Source organism: Humulus lupulus, chromosome 6 (genome assembly GCF_963169125.1).
Source record: "Humulus lupulus chromosome 6, drHumLupu1.1, whole genome shotgun sequence".
NCBI classification, from domain to species: domain Eukaryota; kingdom Viridiplantae; phylum Streptophyta; class Magnoliopsida; order Rosales; family Cannabaceae; genus Humulus; species Humulus lupulus.
The window spans coordinates 19,252,925-19,272,466 of NC_084798.1; the positions used below are offsets into that span (position 1 = coordinate 19,252,925).

At 29.8% G+C, this 19,542-nt stretch overlaps 1 protein-coding gene across 1 annotated transcript; it reads left to right on the plus strand.

Annotated features, from left to right (window-relative positions):
• Positions 1–11,498: 11,498 nt before the first annotated feature.
• Positions 11,499–14,812, plus strand: LOC133784798 (protein terminal ear1 homolog). Its single transcript, XM_062224071.1, has 5 exons — positions 11,499–11,956; positions 12,026–12,160; positions 12,307–12,448; positions 12,587–12,655; positions 14,699–14,812. The coding sequence occupies exons 1-5, from the start codon at positions 11,499–11,501 to the stop codon at positions 14,810–14,812; spliced, it is 918 nt and encodes a 305-aa protein (XP_062080055.1).
• The last annotated feature ends 4,730 nt before the right edge of the window (positions 14,813–19,542 follow it).

The window sequence follows — 19,542 nt, forward strand, 5'->3', positions numbered from 1 at the left end:
GCTCTCAATAAATTATGTATAATAAATAAATATGTAAAACATATTTAAAATCCACATAACGACACTTTTAGCTATGATGAATAATAGCTTACAGCATCTCCAACCTTGACACCTTGTTTAGTTTATTTGGTGTCACACCAACATCAAATTTGGTGTCAAAAACTATTTTCACTCCAATCACAACACTAAAAACTACACACAAAATAAAATTCTTTATTATTATATTATTTATTTAAATAAATTAAATATTCTTTTTATTATTATATTAATTTATCAAAATCATCACAATTATTATATCTAATTAATATTTTAAATAAAACTACTCATTAATTACATGACAATAATACTATATAAATAATTAAAACTCGATAAATTAAAAAATTATATTGCATGTAGTAACATAAAGATTATATCACTAGAGAAAAAATATTACATTCATAGAAAAAAAAATATTACATTACATTAGATGAAATTATAATGAGAATGTGATGTTTAATGTGTTCAATTTTAATTTTTTTTAATGTGTCTTTAAATTTGTAATGTTTGTATTGTGTAATATTAAAAAAAATACAAATATTTAATAATGTTTTATTTAAATTATAATTAAAAAAATAATTTGTGGTATATACAATTTAATCTCCACATAATAAACTAAATTTTAAATTATATATAATAATATATATAAATAATAATATAAATATATATAATAATAATTATATATAATAAAATAATGAAAGAAAGAAAAAAAAAGAAGTATACCGTGTGCTACAGTACACGGCATATATGCTGTGTACTGTAGCTAAAACATCAAATTTGATATATATATGCAGCTTCATTGGAGGGTCACCTACTGCATATATGCAATTATAGTCATACATTGGAGAAGCCCTTAGACATATGAGAGCACTCTCAATACCTCCTTTAAAATAATTATATTTTAAAATTATAGCTCAAATGTGATAAAATGATACTCTAATTTTTTTTAGCTTAATACACTATTTATTATTTACATGTAGAAACAACTATTCACTCATTTATAAATATTTTATTAGCTTTTTTCTAACTTTTCTATATATATGTTTGATATTAGAAATAATATTATATGGTTTTAGTAATTTTTTTAAACTTATATACATATTATTATTTTGTATTTTGTTATAATTATTATATTGAGAATTATTTTTAAATTTTGTATTAATTTGTATTTTATTTATTTTGGAATATTCTAAAATAAAGTATAATTATATTTTGATATTATATAGGGATAAATATCATAAATATTAAAAGATATAAATATACTATTGATAATGAAAGAAAAAAAATTAAATATTAAAAAAATATATTTAAATGATATAGAAAAAAAATAGAGAAAGTGACATATGGTGTAATGTAAAAGTTAGATATAAAATAGATAAAGTAGTGTTTTGATGATGTATTTTAAAAGATAAAGAAGAGCATTTACTATGAGTGCTCTAATTAAGCTATAGTAACATAAGTACTTCGCCAATTTTAGCTACATACTATTAATTCTATAAACTTATTTAATTATTTTTTTTTACTATTCTCTCTTTTTTTTTCTCTTGTTTTTCACTAATTATTTTTGGGAAATTTGATTAATCATACTTACATTAGCTTAATAATTAAAATTTGAACCAAAGTTAACCACCATATGATATCAATGCTCATCTTTCATTTAATACCAAAAATACCCCTCTCATAACACCTTTCCTCTCTATTCTCCCTCTTCCTCTCTACCTCTCTTCACCATACCTCTCTTCACCATACATTCTCTCTCACTCTCTCTTCACCATACGTTTTACACACAAAATTTTTATACTAAAATCTTGCAAGAAAGATACACATTCGGACATTGTGGATTGTTTGAGGAGAAACACCAAGCTTTGTGTTATTTTTGCTCATAGTGAAGATATTAAATGGGTAAGTGATTTTCTTTGATTCTTGTTGTTGTTGGTTGCTTTTATGATTCATAATGCTGTTTATATGTTGGATCTATAGTTTGTTGGTATTTTTTGCTGTTTTTTTGGGTGAAAATCGTGTCATGTGAAAATCTGCGTTTTCTTGGGTTCCCTGAGTTTTTTTCTAAATGCCCGATAGTGTCCGATAGAGACCCGATACAGGCACGATATTTGTTGAGTTTCAAGGTTAGGGATGAAGGTCCGATGGCAACCCGATGGTTGCCCGATAGTTTGGTTACCCGATGGTTATAAGGGTACGATGGCTACCCGATGGTTGCCCCGATTATTATTTTAAATCTACACATCCTTTTAAGTACGATAATGGATCGATAGTAGTCCGATATATGCCCGATAGTTATTATTAAGTTACTGCTGACCTAATAGTACGATGGTACTCGATGTTACCCGATACTTGCCCGATATTAGTGTTTTAAGTGATCAAAAAACATAAATAAAACTTTGCCCGATACCGCCCGATATGGCCCGATACTGGTACGATTCCCAAACATTTGAACTAAATTTCGACATTTTGTTGCCATTTACTGATTTTTTTTCTTTGTACATGATAGGGTCAACTTTGTTCGCGTACTTAATGTATAATGGTGTTTGGGAGCGTGAAGGTAGAGATTGGGTTTTTAATGGAGCCGAAAATTTAACGTTCGAGTTGGAGAAGGACATAACTTACTCACAACTTGTTGAACTTATGTACTCAGAGCTGGAGGTTGACAAAGTGCAGTATGACCTGAAATTAGAAGTGAATTATAAGTACATGAAAGGGTTAATGTATCGGCCTGAACTTATAAGGAATGACAAGGGTGTAAGCTTATATTTGTCAATGCTTTTGAAGAAGCCAGATGAATTTGTTCCCCTTTTTGTGACTTTGGTGGAGAAGAATATCATTGTTTATCGTAATCCTCCACCAAGTACTGTTAAGGATACTCGTAGTGAGGTTGGGACTTATGTTCCAGAAACAAATCCGGAGGTGCTGGTAGCCACTGCTGTACCTGAATCAAACCCTTTCATACCAACAGTTGACCATGTAGCACAGATGCCATTTCATGATGATTTTCCTGATTGTCCTGACCCTGAAAATGATTTTGAGGGCAATGACGACCAAGAAACAGAGGTCCGTTCTCAAGCTTTGAGCCTGAGTCCACTGTCGTACCAAATACCGAGGCAAACAACATGTAGAAGTAGACCCCGTAGAGAAGATCGCCAAACACCTGGTACTAGTAGTAGTCGTCCAGACGGAACAAATGATGCTAGAGAATTTAGTGATCCACTCTCTTCTTCGACATATTATAGTAAATTCAAAGCTCAGATGTTTACAAGAGAAGACATTGAGGATAATAGTCACTATATATCTATGGGTGGCACATCGGGCGGGGAGATTCATTTAGGAAAGTTTTTCAGAGACAAGGAACATTTAAAAAAGGTTGCTGGCTTGTTTGCAATGAAGAAGGGATTCGACTTTATAGTTAAGAAGTCTGGTACTGATGTTTGGTATATTACATGCAAGGATCCTGATTGTGGGTGGAGGTTAAGAGGGAAGAAGAAGCAACTTTCTAACATGTTCGAGGTGACAGCATTTGAAAATGTACACACATGTTCCCTCGATGTTCGAAAAAAAGATAACCGTCAAGCATCACCTTTGGTAGTTGCCGAACTGATCAAGGATAAATTCTCAGTTAACGGTTCAGATTATTTAGCCTCCAAAATAAGAGAAGATATGAAGAATTCTTTCGGGATCGAAATGAGTTATGAGAAGGCTTGGAGATGCAGAGAGAAAGCACTCCACATAGTTAGGGGTACGCCTGAAGCTTCATATTCGAAGTTACCTGGGTACTTGCACATGCTGCGGTTGAACAATCCCGATTCCATTACTGATTTCAAGGTAGACGAGGGTCGCTTCAAGTATTGCTTTTTTTCTCTGGGTGCTTGTAGGCGGGGATTCAAGTTTTGTCGACCTGTTATATGTATTGATGGGTCCTTCTTGAAAACTAGGTATGGTGGCCAAATGTTGTGTGCCGTGGCATTGGATTCAGACAGCCACATATTTCCGATTGCTTTCGCAATGGTTGACAGTGAGAACCACGACTCTTGGACCTATTTCATGAGGAAGTTGAAACAAGCGATTGGTGATGTTGAGAACTTAGCATTCGTATCGGATAGGCATCAAAGCATTGTTCATGCTTTGGAACTTGTCTTCCCTGATGCACCCCATGGCGCATGCTACCACCACATTATTATGAACGTGGCTAGCAAGTTCAAGACTGATTGCTTCACGGATCATATTTACAGTTGTGCATACTCGTATAAGAAGACAGATTTTGAAAGAGAATTTGAAAAGATAAAAGCAATGGATGTTCGAGTTGCACTATATCTTGAGGGCATTGGATTTGAAAGATGGGTTCGTGCGTACTTTCCAGGGGACCGTTACAATGTAATGACAAGTAATTGGGCTGAAAGTTTCAACAGCAAAACTAAGGACGCAAGAGCCTTCCCGATCACTGCTTTTGTTGAATTCATCAGGTTTACTATTCAAACATGGTTTGCTACTCGAAAGGAAAACGCTGAAAAGTGTAGCACGACTCTATCACCAGTTATGGAGGGGGACTTGTCATGTCAATTTGAGAAATCTCGGTTCTTAAGCGTCGACAGAGCTGGACCTTATACATTTAATGTCCACCCCGGAGGAACAGTTCAGAGCGGTGGTATAGTTGATTTGGAGGCACGACAATGCAGTTGCGGCCTATTCCAAATCATGAAGATTCCTTGTCCACATGCATGTGCTGCTGCTCAAGAACGAAATATTAGCATGTACGCATTGTGCTCTCAATATTACACAAGAGAGAGTTGGAAGAGCACATATGAGGGGACAATTATGCCAGTTGGTGATGAGGATGATTGGGAATTGCCTGAAGACATTAAGAACATCCAAGTTGGAGTACCGATTGAGAAGAAACCTGTAGGCCGACCGAAGAAGCAAAAGGTCGGACGAATTAGGAAAAATCGATATCCTTCTAATGGAGACAAGGTTGTGATACAACGATGTTGTAGCAAGTGTGGTGGTAAAGGGCACAACAAAGCGTCTTGCAAGTACCGAGGTTAACTTGTTTTGTTTGTATTCTAGTTGACCTATTATGTTTTATTTCTGCTTGAACTAGTAATATTTGTTATGTGCTGGATTTTGCAGGTTTTTTTCTATTTTTTTCTCCATTATGAAACTCTTAAATATGTAATAATCCAGTGTTGGTTCGATAGTGCACGATGCCGGTACGACAATGCACGATATTGTTTGTTGTAGGATTATTTAAATGTATCTTACAATATGGTACGACGTTGCTCGATGTAGTACGATAGTTAATGTACGACATTAGGGTACGATAATGTACGATATTTGTCCGATAATGGTACGATGGTATGGTTTCAGGACTGTTCGTGAAATTTGTGAGGCAAGTGAGGGTACGATAGAGTACGATAGTGATCGATGATAGTACGATGCAAAGATTAAGCACATTAAAATGTAGTAATTACAAAAAGAGCAATCAAAAAAATTATACAATTCAAAAAAATTAAGACCGTTCAACATAAGTTTTGGTAGAATAAGTCTACACACCACCTTTGCCTAAAAAGTTTCATATTATTGTCAGTTACATTATCAAATGGTAGTTGTAGAAGCTTATGTTCAATATGCTCAATTACGTAACATCCGCAATCGCCACTGCATTAGAAAATAAACAATAATTTAATAAAGTTTTGTAATTAAGAAATAATAATTAATATGTGATATTTAATAAAGTTCACCTGGATTTTGTTTGCGGTACGAATTCACGTGGAATGAGTTTCCAATCGAAGGGTCTGACCTGACTCTCTGATGCTGTCAACTGAGGCGCGAGTATAACGTCATGGTTCTCAAATAAACCGGACTGTCGCAAGACCGACGGGAAAATGGTACACCAGTCAACCATCAAGCTGATCAAATCGTTTTCGGAAATTGATCCAATACTGGAGTCAAAGATGTTGAGCATCCACCCATTCAGGTCTGCCTCTACAGCTACCCAATGCATTTGGTCTTTCAAGAAGAGGGCAAAATAAATGAACTCCTTGTTCTGCCAACTCGGTAAGAACTGGACTGCATCACCCCTAACCAGGTCCAATATACTGTCATCCCAACTAAATCTAGAGTAGTCAGAACCTGGAAAAGCGTCCCACCGACCCTTCAATGATTCGGGAAAAATTGTAGGCATAACAACACATTTCTGAGGGTACACGTTATATATAGTGTAATGTAAAAGTTTGAAGTAAAATAGAAAAATGTAGAATTTTAGTGAGATATTTTGAAACTCTACTTTTTATATTTTACATCAAAACTTCAGTATACCGTATATCATATTTTTTTTTACATCATTTAAATATTATATCCTTAAACATTTTTATTAATTAAAATAATAAAAAAACTAATAAATTTGACAAAAGAAAGTGAATAAGAAAATAGAAAAAAATGTTTAAATTAACTCTTAAAAATCTATAAATATAGAGATGAAAATAAAGAATATAAAAATATTCTATTTTAGAGATGAGCTATTAGAACAGTGTCAAAATCTAAATTTTTTTAGCTTAATGTCTTAATATCTACTCTATTACTTAGCACTAAATTTAATAAATTCTATTCTCAATGTAGATAAGCTTAAACCATTTTTTTTCTCTTTCTCATTAGTAAATTTTTTATTATTATTTTATCATTTTGATATGTTTTTTTACTTTAATTATTAAATAATATTTATAAATATAATATTTAAATGATATAATTAATGTATGATATAATATTAAAATGTGAAATATTTTGATAAATAGAGCAGAGAAACTATTAATAGCGAAATGTAATTTTAACTTCAGAGTAATTATAGAGAATTACCTATTGTTTAGATCCACTGCCGCTGATGCTGCCTCATTATGTGCTGTAAGGAATGAGAAAGGTTTGTACGGTCTCTCTATATAAATAGAACAATATAGTCTCACCCTTTGGTATTAATCCAACTTTCTCTAAAACCAATTTGGTCCCATCTATAATCTCTCTCTCATTTTTTTTTAATGATAAAAGGTTCGATAAATGACCTTTTATTATTTTTATTTTAAATTAATAGAATTCATAAAATATATTATATTACTCTCATTATGTCACCTCCATCTCATGATAGACAGCAAGATATATATAATTTTTTTTACCGCAAAAAAAAAAAATTAATATCCACATAAATGATATACATACAAAATTGAAAAAAAAAAGTTAAAAAGTTTTCGTGTCCTCTATTCCTAGTAACAGTATCTTTTTGACTACTTTTGCCTCCAAAATTAGGGAGTAAGATCAATAAAATAAAATGAAAGAAATTTAAAAAAATAGTAACACTTGACATAATAGAAATCCAATCCATCACTGTTTCTATTTTTATTTTTTCTTGGGATGGGAAGAAGTTTCATTTGTGATGGTTAAGACTTGTTTGAAAAAGGAGTTTCATTATTGGATAACTCTAACTCCTCGTGTTGTTCCTTTATTATTCTCTACTCTAGATGGCTACGTAGTACATGCAAAGTGGAGAGACGAGAAGTTTATCTACCAATAAACAATTATTTATGTATCAAGAAAATATAAACACAATAAATAATTTTTTTGAAAATATAAATACAATAAACAAAAGTAATAAATAAGATTTATGATGTTCCGAAAATAAAATTGAGTACGGAAAATAATTATGTTTCTATAATATTAAAATATTATTATTATTCAAATTTATAAAGTGAATGATGGTGGGCTGAAAATAATTATCCCTATGATTCTAGCTATGAGTCCCAAGGAAAACAAAATCTAAAGTGTCCAAATTTTGATTAGATTGATAAAAAAAGAAAAAAACTTTTGAGCTTCCATTCTTTTGGAACAAAAAAAGAAAAAAAACTTTTGAGTTCTACTAATATCTGTGTACCTATTTGTGTCTGTGGCTATGGCTCTGATGCATTGCGGCCATCATCTTTCTATTATAATAATTTTTAAACAAATATTTTGTCATATTATGGCATGTGTTGTAATCCATCCTAAGGGGAATGAGAAAGTTCTTGTACTATGTCTGTACAAATAGAACAATATAGTCCGACCCTTTGGTATTGAGCTCAACACTGGGGTGCTGTTATTTTATAACTTAAGTTGTATAAGATAGTACCTTCTAGTTGATCAGTGATACCTTATAATTCTTATTAAATTTAAATGTGTGAGACTCGATATTTGATTGTATCAATATTTTTTGTACAAAATTTACATCTTTCATCGGAGATGGTCTAATGTTGAGACCTATTGGAGTATGGTGTCTCAAATAAAATAAGTGTCAAAATATTGAGTCATTAATAAGAACATGAGTAACTCCATTAATCACCAATTAATTTTTAGATGAAGCCTCATAATTCTTGTCATGGTATCATGAGTCAATTCCTTTTGTGGGTATTCGATTCACATCGATCCAAAGAGTGAGTCAAACCACACCAGATTTGTATAGTGTAAAAAGACACTTAAGATCCAAATAATAAGCTAAGCCGCACGGGATCCGCATAGTGCAAAAAAACACTTGAGATCCAAAAAAATAAGCGAGTTGAAAAATAGTTATTTGTGATTAGGTGATTCAAGCGAAAAATTGTCATCATCTTGAGGATGATATTGGTGTATGGTGTCCCACATAGAATAAGTGTAAAAATATTTAGTCATTAATAAGAACATGAGTAACTCCTGTTGGTTTTTAGATGGAGCTCATGATTCTTGTTAGGACCAACATATTTTATTACTACGAAGAGTTTATAACTTAATTGAATTATATATATAAAATATTGAAAATATACATATTTAAATCTAAATTAAATAATAATTTATAAAACATGTCAAATTTAATGTATAACATTGATAAACAAAAATGACATAAATGTATAGCTACAATATACGTATCTATATAATGTTGGAAATATAATTACAAATCTAAATTAATAATTAGTTTTATCATTAACTTTTAGAAGCATAAGATACCATATGTATATATATATATATATAACTTAAATGCCATTTTCTTTACTCTATGTATGGGTATCGAATGAAGGTTTTTTTTTCAATCGGCATCGACTAAGTTACTTCCATTCATTTCCAAAATAAAAAGGACTAATAGTATTTTTATTTTAATGTGATTTAGGGCCACATGTGTATATAGTTGCAGTATTATTGTACCAAAATCTATTTAACTAATTAAAATTAACTAAAATAGAGTTTATTATAAACATTAGTTCTAAGAATGCAGGGACATACTCCTAGAAATTATCATTAAACCACTATTTATGCGTGGACTCTCAAATCGCACCACGTTAACCCTACACTAGTGCTACATCAACATATTGTTTTAAAAAATTATCAAAATACAACAGAAGGAGCACATTTTTAATATTTTTTTATAGATCAGGATAAAATTTTACCATGTAACGGAGGACAAAATATTACAATTGTCATAGTTCGTTGTTATTTGTCCAAAAAAAAAAAGACAAATTATAGATGAGACCAATTTAGTTTTAGAGAAAATAACATTTATATAGCAATGATGAGTGTTGAGAAAGGCTAAGAAGCACCACATTTGAATTTGGTACATTAATAAATGGTAGTATTTTATTTAAAATATTGTCATTAATTATTATAATTGAGTAACTGACAATTAATGACTAACTATATATTATTTTTATTTATTTTTTTAATGACAAATTTCTTGAAGTATATAATTTGAATAATCAAAAATGAATTTTTGTATGTTCTTAATAAATATTAAATAAATTATTGATTTTTTTGTGTTTATTTACATCTTGTGCATTGGAGCATAATTACAAATATTGAGCCAAATATAGCATTAATTAATTTTTTGTGATAAATTTGGTACAAAATTTATATATGAGAGCATCACCAATGGGGTGCCAAATTAGTAATGTAGTGCTAAAATAAACACACTCTACAAAAAAAAAGTGTTCTAATGGTGTGCCAAAAGTTGTGCCAAATTTGGCCCACAATATAGTATTATGCATATTTTGCATCACCATAAATGCTACACTTTTTTATTTACTTTTGTGTTATTTTTATTATTTTAGTATTATTTTTATATATCAGCATTAAATTCTAGACTTTTTATCTTATTATTTTATTATTATTTTTAACTATACCAATAAAATATAAATGAAAATTATTACTTTTTTATATTTTCAATGAAATATTAATTCTTGCATCATATTTTAAAATTGTGCATTGAAGCATAGTACTAAAAGTTTTGACAAATATATCACATTTTGTATTTTTGTTTTTGCTCAATATATCATAATATTTATACATCTCCAATTACATTGTAGATAGTCTTATCAGTATAATTTTTTTTATTTTTATGGTTGATTAGCGATAACTCATAATATTTATTAAATTGAAATGTGTTGAACCAATATTAAATTGCACTGATAGCGTTATGCGACCTCCTTTTGTGTTGCTTGTGTGCAATCTAGTGATGCACACGGGGCAGGGAATTGGCGGGGAGTGCTCCCCCTGTCCCCGTCCTCATTTATAATTTTAATCCCCATCCCTGCCCCATCTCCGTTTATTCTCGTCGGAGACAGGGTGGGGAAAGACCTTATTGGGGCGAGGAATCTCCACGAAGAACCTATTTATTTAAAAAAAAAATAGATTAAAATTTTAAAATAAAAATAGTAAGTTATATATAAATTAAAATATTATACAAATAGTAAGTTATATATAAATTAAAATATTTATGATTTAAAATATTAAACATGATCCCAAAAAAATTTTAAATATTAAAAAAGTTACTAATATACTACAATAACACTTAAAGAAAAATATATAATAATTTAAATGGGACTCCGTCGGGGCGGGCTTTGTCATCCCCGCCCCCACCCCCTTTAGCATGCAGGGATTGAAAATTATCTTCGTCCCCACTCCGTTCCCCATTTAGACGCGATTCCATGCAATCCACTTAGGGCATCTCCAACCCATAACCTCATATATGGTGTTGCACTAACACCAAAACTAAAGAATTTTAGCACCATATTTTTTTTCCAATCCAATCATATCACTAAAAATTATACCAAAAAATATATTCAATATTATTATATTCTCCGCAAAATAAATATTATATTATTTTATATTACAACTTAAATAATATACATATATTTATATATATAAAATATTAATGTAAAACACAAAAACCAAAATGAAATTTTTTGCCGTGGTGAATATACAGTCTCATTTAGAGTTTTACAGTCACTTTTAGAGTCCCAATTGGAGTGATATATTATTATATGGTGTAAAATCAATACAAAATTGGTGTTTTGCAGTAGTTTGCCTTAGCATTTCTCATATATAATCCTCTTTCATCAGTGTTCGGTTTCTCAGCCAGTTCTTTCTCCGGTCGCTCATACCCACACCACATTGATCAAATCTACGAAAGAAAAATGACAAGTGAACTAAACCCAAATGCTTCTCTTTACATACCCATTTATTGGTCTTTCCATCATGATCTTCCTCCTCCGTGTCATCATCATCTTCTTCCTCAATCCGATCATACTGATATTACCAGTCCATCACAGATTGAACCAATGAGAAACCCATCGTGGGTGTCGAAAGACAGAGCTGATGATCAGCCAAGGTCTCGTATAAGAAACGTTGCTTCGGGTCCCAGAAATAACCAGGCATGGAAACCCAAACATATTCAGAACTCCAGAGCACCTTCAACACCGAACCACCACTCCGGCGGTGGCCGGAATCTTCAACAAGTTCAGAGTATCAAAAACGTTGTGTGGAAACCCAAACACGATGACCGGAACTTCGGAGCAGCTTCTGGACCAACAGTTCACATCAACAGCTCCAATGTTACGACTCTCATGATCCGTAACATTCCGAATAGATATACGTAAGTCTTTTTTGTTTTTCTTTTGTTAGTTTAATCGTTTGATATAAATTAATGGGTTTTGATTCTCAGGCGAAAAATGCTATTGGATTTCATGGATAATTACTGTATGCTAGAAAATCAAAGTATTGAAAGTGGTGAGGAAGAAGAAGACCGTTCCAAATATAAGTCAACTTTTGACTTTTTATATCTACCGATTGATTTCAGGTAGCTTCATATAAGGATTTAGCTACTTATTTATTTATTTATTTATATATATAAATTATAATTTATGTGTAATATGCATGTGTGAGTGTTAATGATGTATGTAACAATATATTATATATATATATAATTTTTTTTCTTAATCTCAGAACTCACTTGAACAAAGGCTATGCCTTTGTGAGTTTTACCCATCCAAGAGCAGCATCTAAATTTTGGGAAGCTAAAGATAACCAAAAATGGGATTGTTTTAAATCTAACAAAATTAGAGAAATTGCTCCTGCCACAATTCAGGTAATTTTATGTACATAAATGGTTGTATTATCATCATCATCGTCATAATTGTTTTATTTTAAATTTGAACAATGTATTTATGTGTTTTATTTTTATACATTTGTTTGGATGATTATTGATTTAATTGTATATTTATAGGGTAAGGAGGCACTAGTGGCTCATTTTGATAAATCGAAATTTCAATGTGAAATAGAAGAATTTCTACCGGTAAGCTTTTATCCTCCAAGAGATGGCTCTCAATTGGTGTGTAATCAAATTAATATTGGAGAGTTAATTGGGAGGAGCCAAAAGTACCAATGCCCAAGAAGAATCTTAGCCTAACTTTTTTTTTTCTTTTACTTTTTTGGTGACTATGATCATCATATATGTTAAGCCAATATCATTAGTGTAATCCTCATAATCAGTTATTATATTAGCTTTAATATATTCTAGAATCTCTATGTTATCCAATCTCATTTGGACATGTGTGTCCTTTTGTATGGTTATATAGAGTTCATAGAATATATGAAGAACACTTTTACTATGTTTATGGGAAAAATGATAGTATGTACTATATAGTATATATTTTATTACGATCGTGATGATCTCTCTATCTACGGTTAATAAGTTTTAGGTTATGTGAATAATTATTGGCTGGCTTGTGTGGCATGAGAGAATGAGCAAAAGCTTCTTTAATGTATATATATTTATATAAATGCACGAGAATTTGATAGGTTAGACTTATAAAAAAAAAATTGCTATTTGATTCCTTAAATTGTTTGTTTAATACTACGTGAGATGATATTTCATAATTACTTAGCGATATGTTTTATAATATTTATTAAATTTAAATACGTGAAATCTGATATTAAATTGCACCAATAACGATACTCTAACTCTTCATAGTGTTAGATGCTTCTTGGTAGTGTTGGATGCTACAAATACCCAATTCTCTATAATATTGCACATTCTAGCTAGGAATCTACAAAAATTTCTATTTTTTTTCAAAATATACAACCAACGCTACTGGTTTATGTAGTAATCATGAATATTGTGAACTTGAACTTTCCTCACATTTAATAGTCTTTAGGGCATCTCCAATGCTCAGCCTCAAATACACTTTTGCATCAAATTTGTCCAAAATCCATCTCTAATGCAACATCAAACTTATCATTAAAATAATGTAATTGCACTATTCAACATCAATAATAGGGTGAGTATTGTAGCCTTGAGGTTAGAGGAAACTAAATATTATACTGATTTTTTGTCACATAAAAAAATATAAACACAAAAATGAAAACATAAATAAAATACAATAATATTAAAAAATTGTAAAACACAAAATGACAATAAAAAAAAGCCACAACAAATCCTACCATAAACTAGAACAATTATTTTAAATGTAATGTTTGATTTTCATAATGTAACAATTAAAGTTAAGTCTAAATTAATAATTTTTTTTACTCAAGATAATATTATTATTTAATTTTAATATTAATATTTATATTTATATAAAATTAATATTATTTAAATTTATTATTGATGATTAAAAAGAATGAAAATAAGAATATTCTATTTTAATGTAAAATTTGAAGCAATTAATTAGAGATGAAATAGTAATTTGAAATGATAAATGTGATAAAATGAGGTTGAAGTTACATTAAAATGATTATATAATTGGAGATGGTCTTAGATAAGCTCTTAGGGTTTGAAGATTTATGTATAAAATAAGAGTATTGGTAAGAGCAACTCTAATGACAAAAGTCATTTTGGTGTTGAAACACCATCAAAATGCTAAAATTTTAGTATTTTATTTTATTTTAATTTCATTTCAATTACAGTACTAAAAGTTACACCAAAAATATATTCTATATTATTATATTATTTTATCTTATAAATAAATATATATGTATATTATTCTATTTATAAAATATTAATATAAAAATAAAAAAGTAAAAAAAAAAATTATTAAGTTGTTGCTGCACTGTAGCATTTCAGTAAACTAATAGGATATTTGCAATTCTGTTAGATGTGATATTGTATTAAATCAGCACCAAAATGGTAGAATAGTGCTACATTGGAGTTGCTTTAAGGAACATCAGTGTTGTTCAATACTATAAAAATGTGGTACGCTATTATTAGTACAATCCAATATAAGTACCTATATATTTTATTTTAATAAGTATCAAGAAGCAGTTAACTCATATGATGTTGAACCCTTAAATTGACAAATAACAACAACCGTAAACAAATACCATTATTGTCAAATAGCTAGAAAACATTAAATACGAGGGAAATTCAACCGATGATGCTAAGAAGATGCCATCAGCAAGGATGAAATTGAACTTAGCTCTAGCACTTGGAGCTCACAATACATTAAGCTAGCTATAGTACTGTAGAATAAGCATGAGCAAATCACACGTTGTGTACATGAAATATTATTATTATTATTATGTCTCTACCATCCATTATCTACTTCTACGCTATTAATTAAAAACATAATGATGATTTAGAAGAAAAAATATATGGGTCTCTTCATTACAAAAATGGCAAATCTAATAAATGATCCTCAAATCAAACTAATCTATTTTTTATATCAACATTTTATTATTAAAAGACTGTCAAAACAAATCAATCACTTTTTTATGGCAAAACTAATCGATGGCAAAATCTGTTCTAGTATTAAAAAAGTTTTTTTTGTTTTTACCTAGTTTTGTCTTTCACAAGTTGAGACTAAAGAATTGCTCATCACCCAAATATAATAGAGAGCTTTGTCTTATTGAGAAGTAGAAATAAATCAAATAATTTTTAGACTTAGAAAATGTCTTTTTATTTTACTTTCCAGAAATGTCTAATTATTATGCCTTTAATTATCTGAGTATTGTCATGCTAGTAAGATTTAATGATTTTTTTTAAAAAATAATAGATTTTTAAAGTGAAAAAAGAAAGAAACTAAAAGCAAATCAAATCTAGAAAAGCCAAAATAATTTTTCCTAGGGTTGAACATCGGGCGGATTTTTTGGTGCTCAGGTTCGGGTGTAAGAAAATGGTATCGAACCCATCCAAAAAAAATTCAGATTTATAAGGTTTTAGGGTTTCAGGTGTCGGGTGGGCTTGGGTTCGGGTGTCAAAAGGTCAAGTTTCGGATTTGGACCTTCAATGGGCTTTGACAGTTTTTTATGCAAAAATGTCATTTTTTGAGTTTTTTTTTACGCTTGTCATGTTTTTTTAGAAACTTAATTTGAATATAATGTATAAAAAGTAAAAAACAAACATTATTTTCGTACCACATTTTCATCATATACCAAACATAATGTATAAACACAAACATAATTTCAAAACAATTTATAGAAAGTTAGAAACTTCATAAGTCTCTTCCTTAATCAATGTCCATCAAAAGTTCAAATTCAAAATGCAAACATAAGAAAAGAAAAGAATTCATAAAGTCCAAAGTCCAAAATAGGTACAAACATATTAACATAATGTCCAAGTCCAAATAGTGAATACTAAATACTAAACAGTAAATACTAAAAGAGTTGGTTCATAAAGTCCAAAAAATACAACCATAATTCTCTAAACAAACTTTAGTTCTTTCAAAATACAAAGTTCTTTGTCCTTTTTTTGTTCTCCTTCCAAATTTTGAAACTTTAATGTCCAAGTCCAAACCTTTTCAAAACAAATTATAATTTAAAGAAAGTAAATAAATAACAATATAACACTTACTTAATAAAATAAGAAAGTTCTTACTTTTTCAATTCCCAGATTGTTGTGCAGATGATGGGGCTGAAACTGAAGATGGAGCATGAACAGAGGGAACGCTAGTACCATCGGTCATCTTCTCTGCAAATATTATTAAAATAAAGATAAATATTATAATGTAAAACACTTAGACACTTTAATTGAAATAATGAAAAATCCTAATAAAATTACCAGACTCAAGATCATCAGAGGTTTGAAGCACTTCTGCTTTATCCATGTAGTCTCGAATAATGATAGGCATGATGTGAATCGCTCCACCAATTCTTGAGACAAATTAATTCTTCAACCATCCTTGCGCTTAGTGAACTTCTAAAAGGATCCAAAAGTTGACCCCAGTTAAAAATGTCACCTTAGAAGCAACTGTGGTAAATGATATAGTTAACACATCACAAGTCATGAGCGACAAGATCTTGTATTTGCATCCACTACTCGCCCACCATCCCAAAACATCAAAATTCTGACTTGGTAGCTCAACTGCCTCTTCCAAATATTTATCAACCTCATTTTTTGTCTTACCACCCTCCTTCTCAATTTTTCGTGCTACATACTCATCGTGCAAATTATGTGACCTCTTACTCTTGCTACTGGTACTACTGGTGGTAGGCCAAGAAGACATGACATATGAGGACGAACAATAGATTGAGACTGAGTCATTGATTGATCAACATGTGTATCAATTGACTCATGACATTGATCAAACATTGCTAGTATAGTTTGCTCCACCTCTTTAATTATTATAGTGCATGTTACATCATCATCATGAATATCATTAAAGCAATGATGGATTAAAGGATGTAAGCAATGATAGATTAAATGAGCTTTATTTTAAACATCTTCTTCTCTTTAGGTATAAGGCTTATTTTTATTTCTCTGTATGCTTTCTCTTCTCTATTTTGAAGAAAAGAAAATGATATAGCACCTATTGCTAATGCTCTTAGAGCACTCGCAGTAGCTTCTTTAAAAAAGCTACGACTTTAAAAATTTAAATAAACTTAATTAAATTCACATTTATCAGCTTCTTTAAATATATTCTTCATTTTGGAGCTTCTTTATTTTTTTTGTTTTTTCTTTACATTTATAGAATTTTTAGAGCTTTTTTAAATATTTTTCCTGATTTTTTATTCAATTTTCTTTTTCTCCCCATATGTATAAGTTTTTTTGTTCATTTTTATTATTTTAATTAATAAAAATATTTAAAGATGGAATATTTCAATCATATAAAGAAATATATATTGAGAAAGTGATATATGGTGTGCTATAAAATTTTGATGTAAATTAAAAAAAAATTAATAATATATTTTAAATGATAAAGTAGAAAAGATGGATAGTGCTCTTACATATTACTGTGCTCTTAAGTATTACTATGTATAGATAATCACTTTGATTATTATGATATATATTTATAGCTATAATGAAGAAATGAGAGAATGACTACGGAAGAAATGAGAGAATGACAAATGATATGACAAATGTTATATTAAATATATAATATTTTTCATTATTATAGCTATAGACTAGACTATAAGTAGGAATAATGATTCTCACGAACTAACTCTTTGTTCAAACAAATATTTTGAGTTTTCAAAACTTTTTTAAAATTAGTTATTTAAAAAAAAATCATATTTATAATTTTCTTTATTATACCAAATTCTTAAAAATTCATTAATCAAATTCTTTGTAGATTTCCTTCTTTTTATTTTTAGTCACCAGACTTTTTTAATGCCCAGAATGTGACTATCACTAAGCGGTAGTTGTAGTAAAATTGGGTTGTCGATCCACAAGAATGTAACCTAAAACCAAAATATTAGTAACACAAAAACCAAATTTACTTATATTTCTATATTTATTATTTTTTTAGTTGACGGCACTTATGCCTCCTATCTATCTTTTTAATTTTTATAGTTAATGGCACTTATGCCTCCTATCTATCATTTTAATTTTTATAGTCGATGGTACTTGTGCCTCCTAATTTTGTTATAATTTGCTGTAATTTATCTTGTTATTATTTTTTTTTTATTTTTACAAATTACTAGTTGATGGCAATTTTGTCTCCTAATCTTTTATTTTATGTTTTAGTTGATGACACTTGTGCCTCCTAATTTTTATCTTATTTTTGTTATGGTTGATGGCATGCTATGCCTCCCTACTCTTGCCTGATTTTTTTTATAATTTTACTTTATTTTTATTTGTCTTTTATCATATTATCGTGTAATTGTTTAATATCTTAACATTGTTTTTGTTCTCTTAATTTTATTTTCTTGTTCTTTTTTTCCTTAATTGTCATCTTAAAAAAAAAATTGTTTGTCATTTAGTTTCTTCCATATGGATCATTTTAATTATAGTTGGAATTCTGAGTACAACTATTATAAGTACTCAAGTTTAAATTATGGATAAAGTAATGATATGCATGATTATGGTGAATCCTTTGATATCTCATTTGCCCCCACCCATAATCCAAATTTTTCATGGAGTCATACTCAGTCTCCAATAGGGCATGAATTCAACATGCATAATCAAAGTCATGCCCAATCCGACCTATCATATCCTATTCAATAAGAAACGAGCCCGTCTTTAGAGGATACCCTACAACAGTTTATGCAATCAACCTACCAAATCTTACTAGCCCAGTCTCAGTCGATCTCAAAAATTGAGACAATAGTAGGAAAACTTGCAACTGTTATAGAGTCGGAAAAACAAGTTTACCCCAACCAACCCATTCCCAATCCAAATAGTCAAATTGAAAATGAAAAGGAGAATGAAGTTGTTGAAGAACTTGTAATATGCATCCAACCCCCTAACAAAACCAAAAAGTTTGATGAAATAAATTCTGAGGCTCATGAGGAAAATGAAAAGGATATTATTGTATCTCACGAGCCCATAATTGAACAAATTTGTATATTTACTCAAAATGAAAAGGAGTCTAATATAGATATGCAATTTTCGTATTTTATTGATATTCTATTAAAATTGCATATTTCTAATTTTCTTGTAGGTGTGATGTTATCAATTATTATTTATGGCATTTGCATCAAAGTCATAACTCACTCTACAAATGAAATTTTACACCATCGATTGGGTGTAGGTTGAAAGAAAAAAAATTATAGTCAAGCTAATGACTATAAACTAAAGCGCTTTGTGGGAGGCAACTCATACTTTTTATGTTTCATTTTATATTTCACTTTTGTTGTGTGTTATGTTTCATGTTTTTTTTTTCAAATTCCAAAAAGCTTAAATGAAACTTCTTGCCCAAAAAGAAAAGAAGAGAAGAAAACAAAAGAGCCAAATCAAGGAAGCATTCATCAAATGGAGTATTTCTTAATTTTTTCTATTTTATTAAACATTGAGTACAATGTTTC

What these genes read in the sequence shown, in the direction of transcription:
- LOC133784798 (XM_062224071.1), top strand. Translation starts at nt 11,499, where the DNA reads ATGACAAGTGAACTAAACCCAAATGCTTCTCTTTACATACCCATTTAT. An exon ending in TTGCTCCTGCCACAATTCAG is followed by an intron (nt 12,449 to 12,586) that starts GTAATTTTATGT and finishes GTATATTTATAG; the next exon opens with GGTAAGGAGGCACTAGTGGC. An exon ending in AAATAGAAGAATTTCTACCG is followed by an intron (nt 12,656 to 14,698) that starts GTAAGCTTTTAT and finishes ATTGTCAAATAG; the next exon opens with CTAGAAAACATTAAATACGA.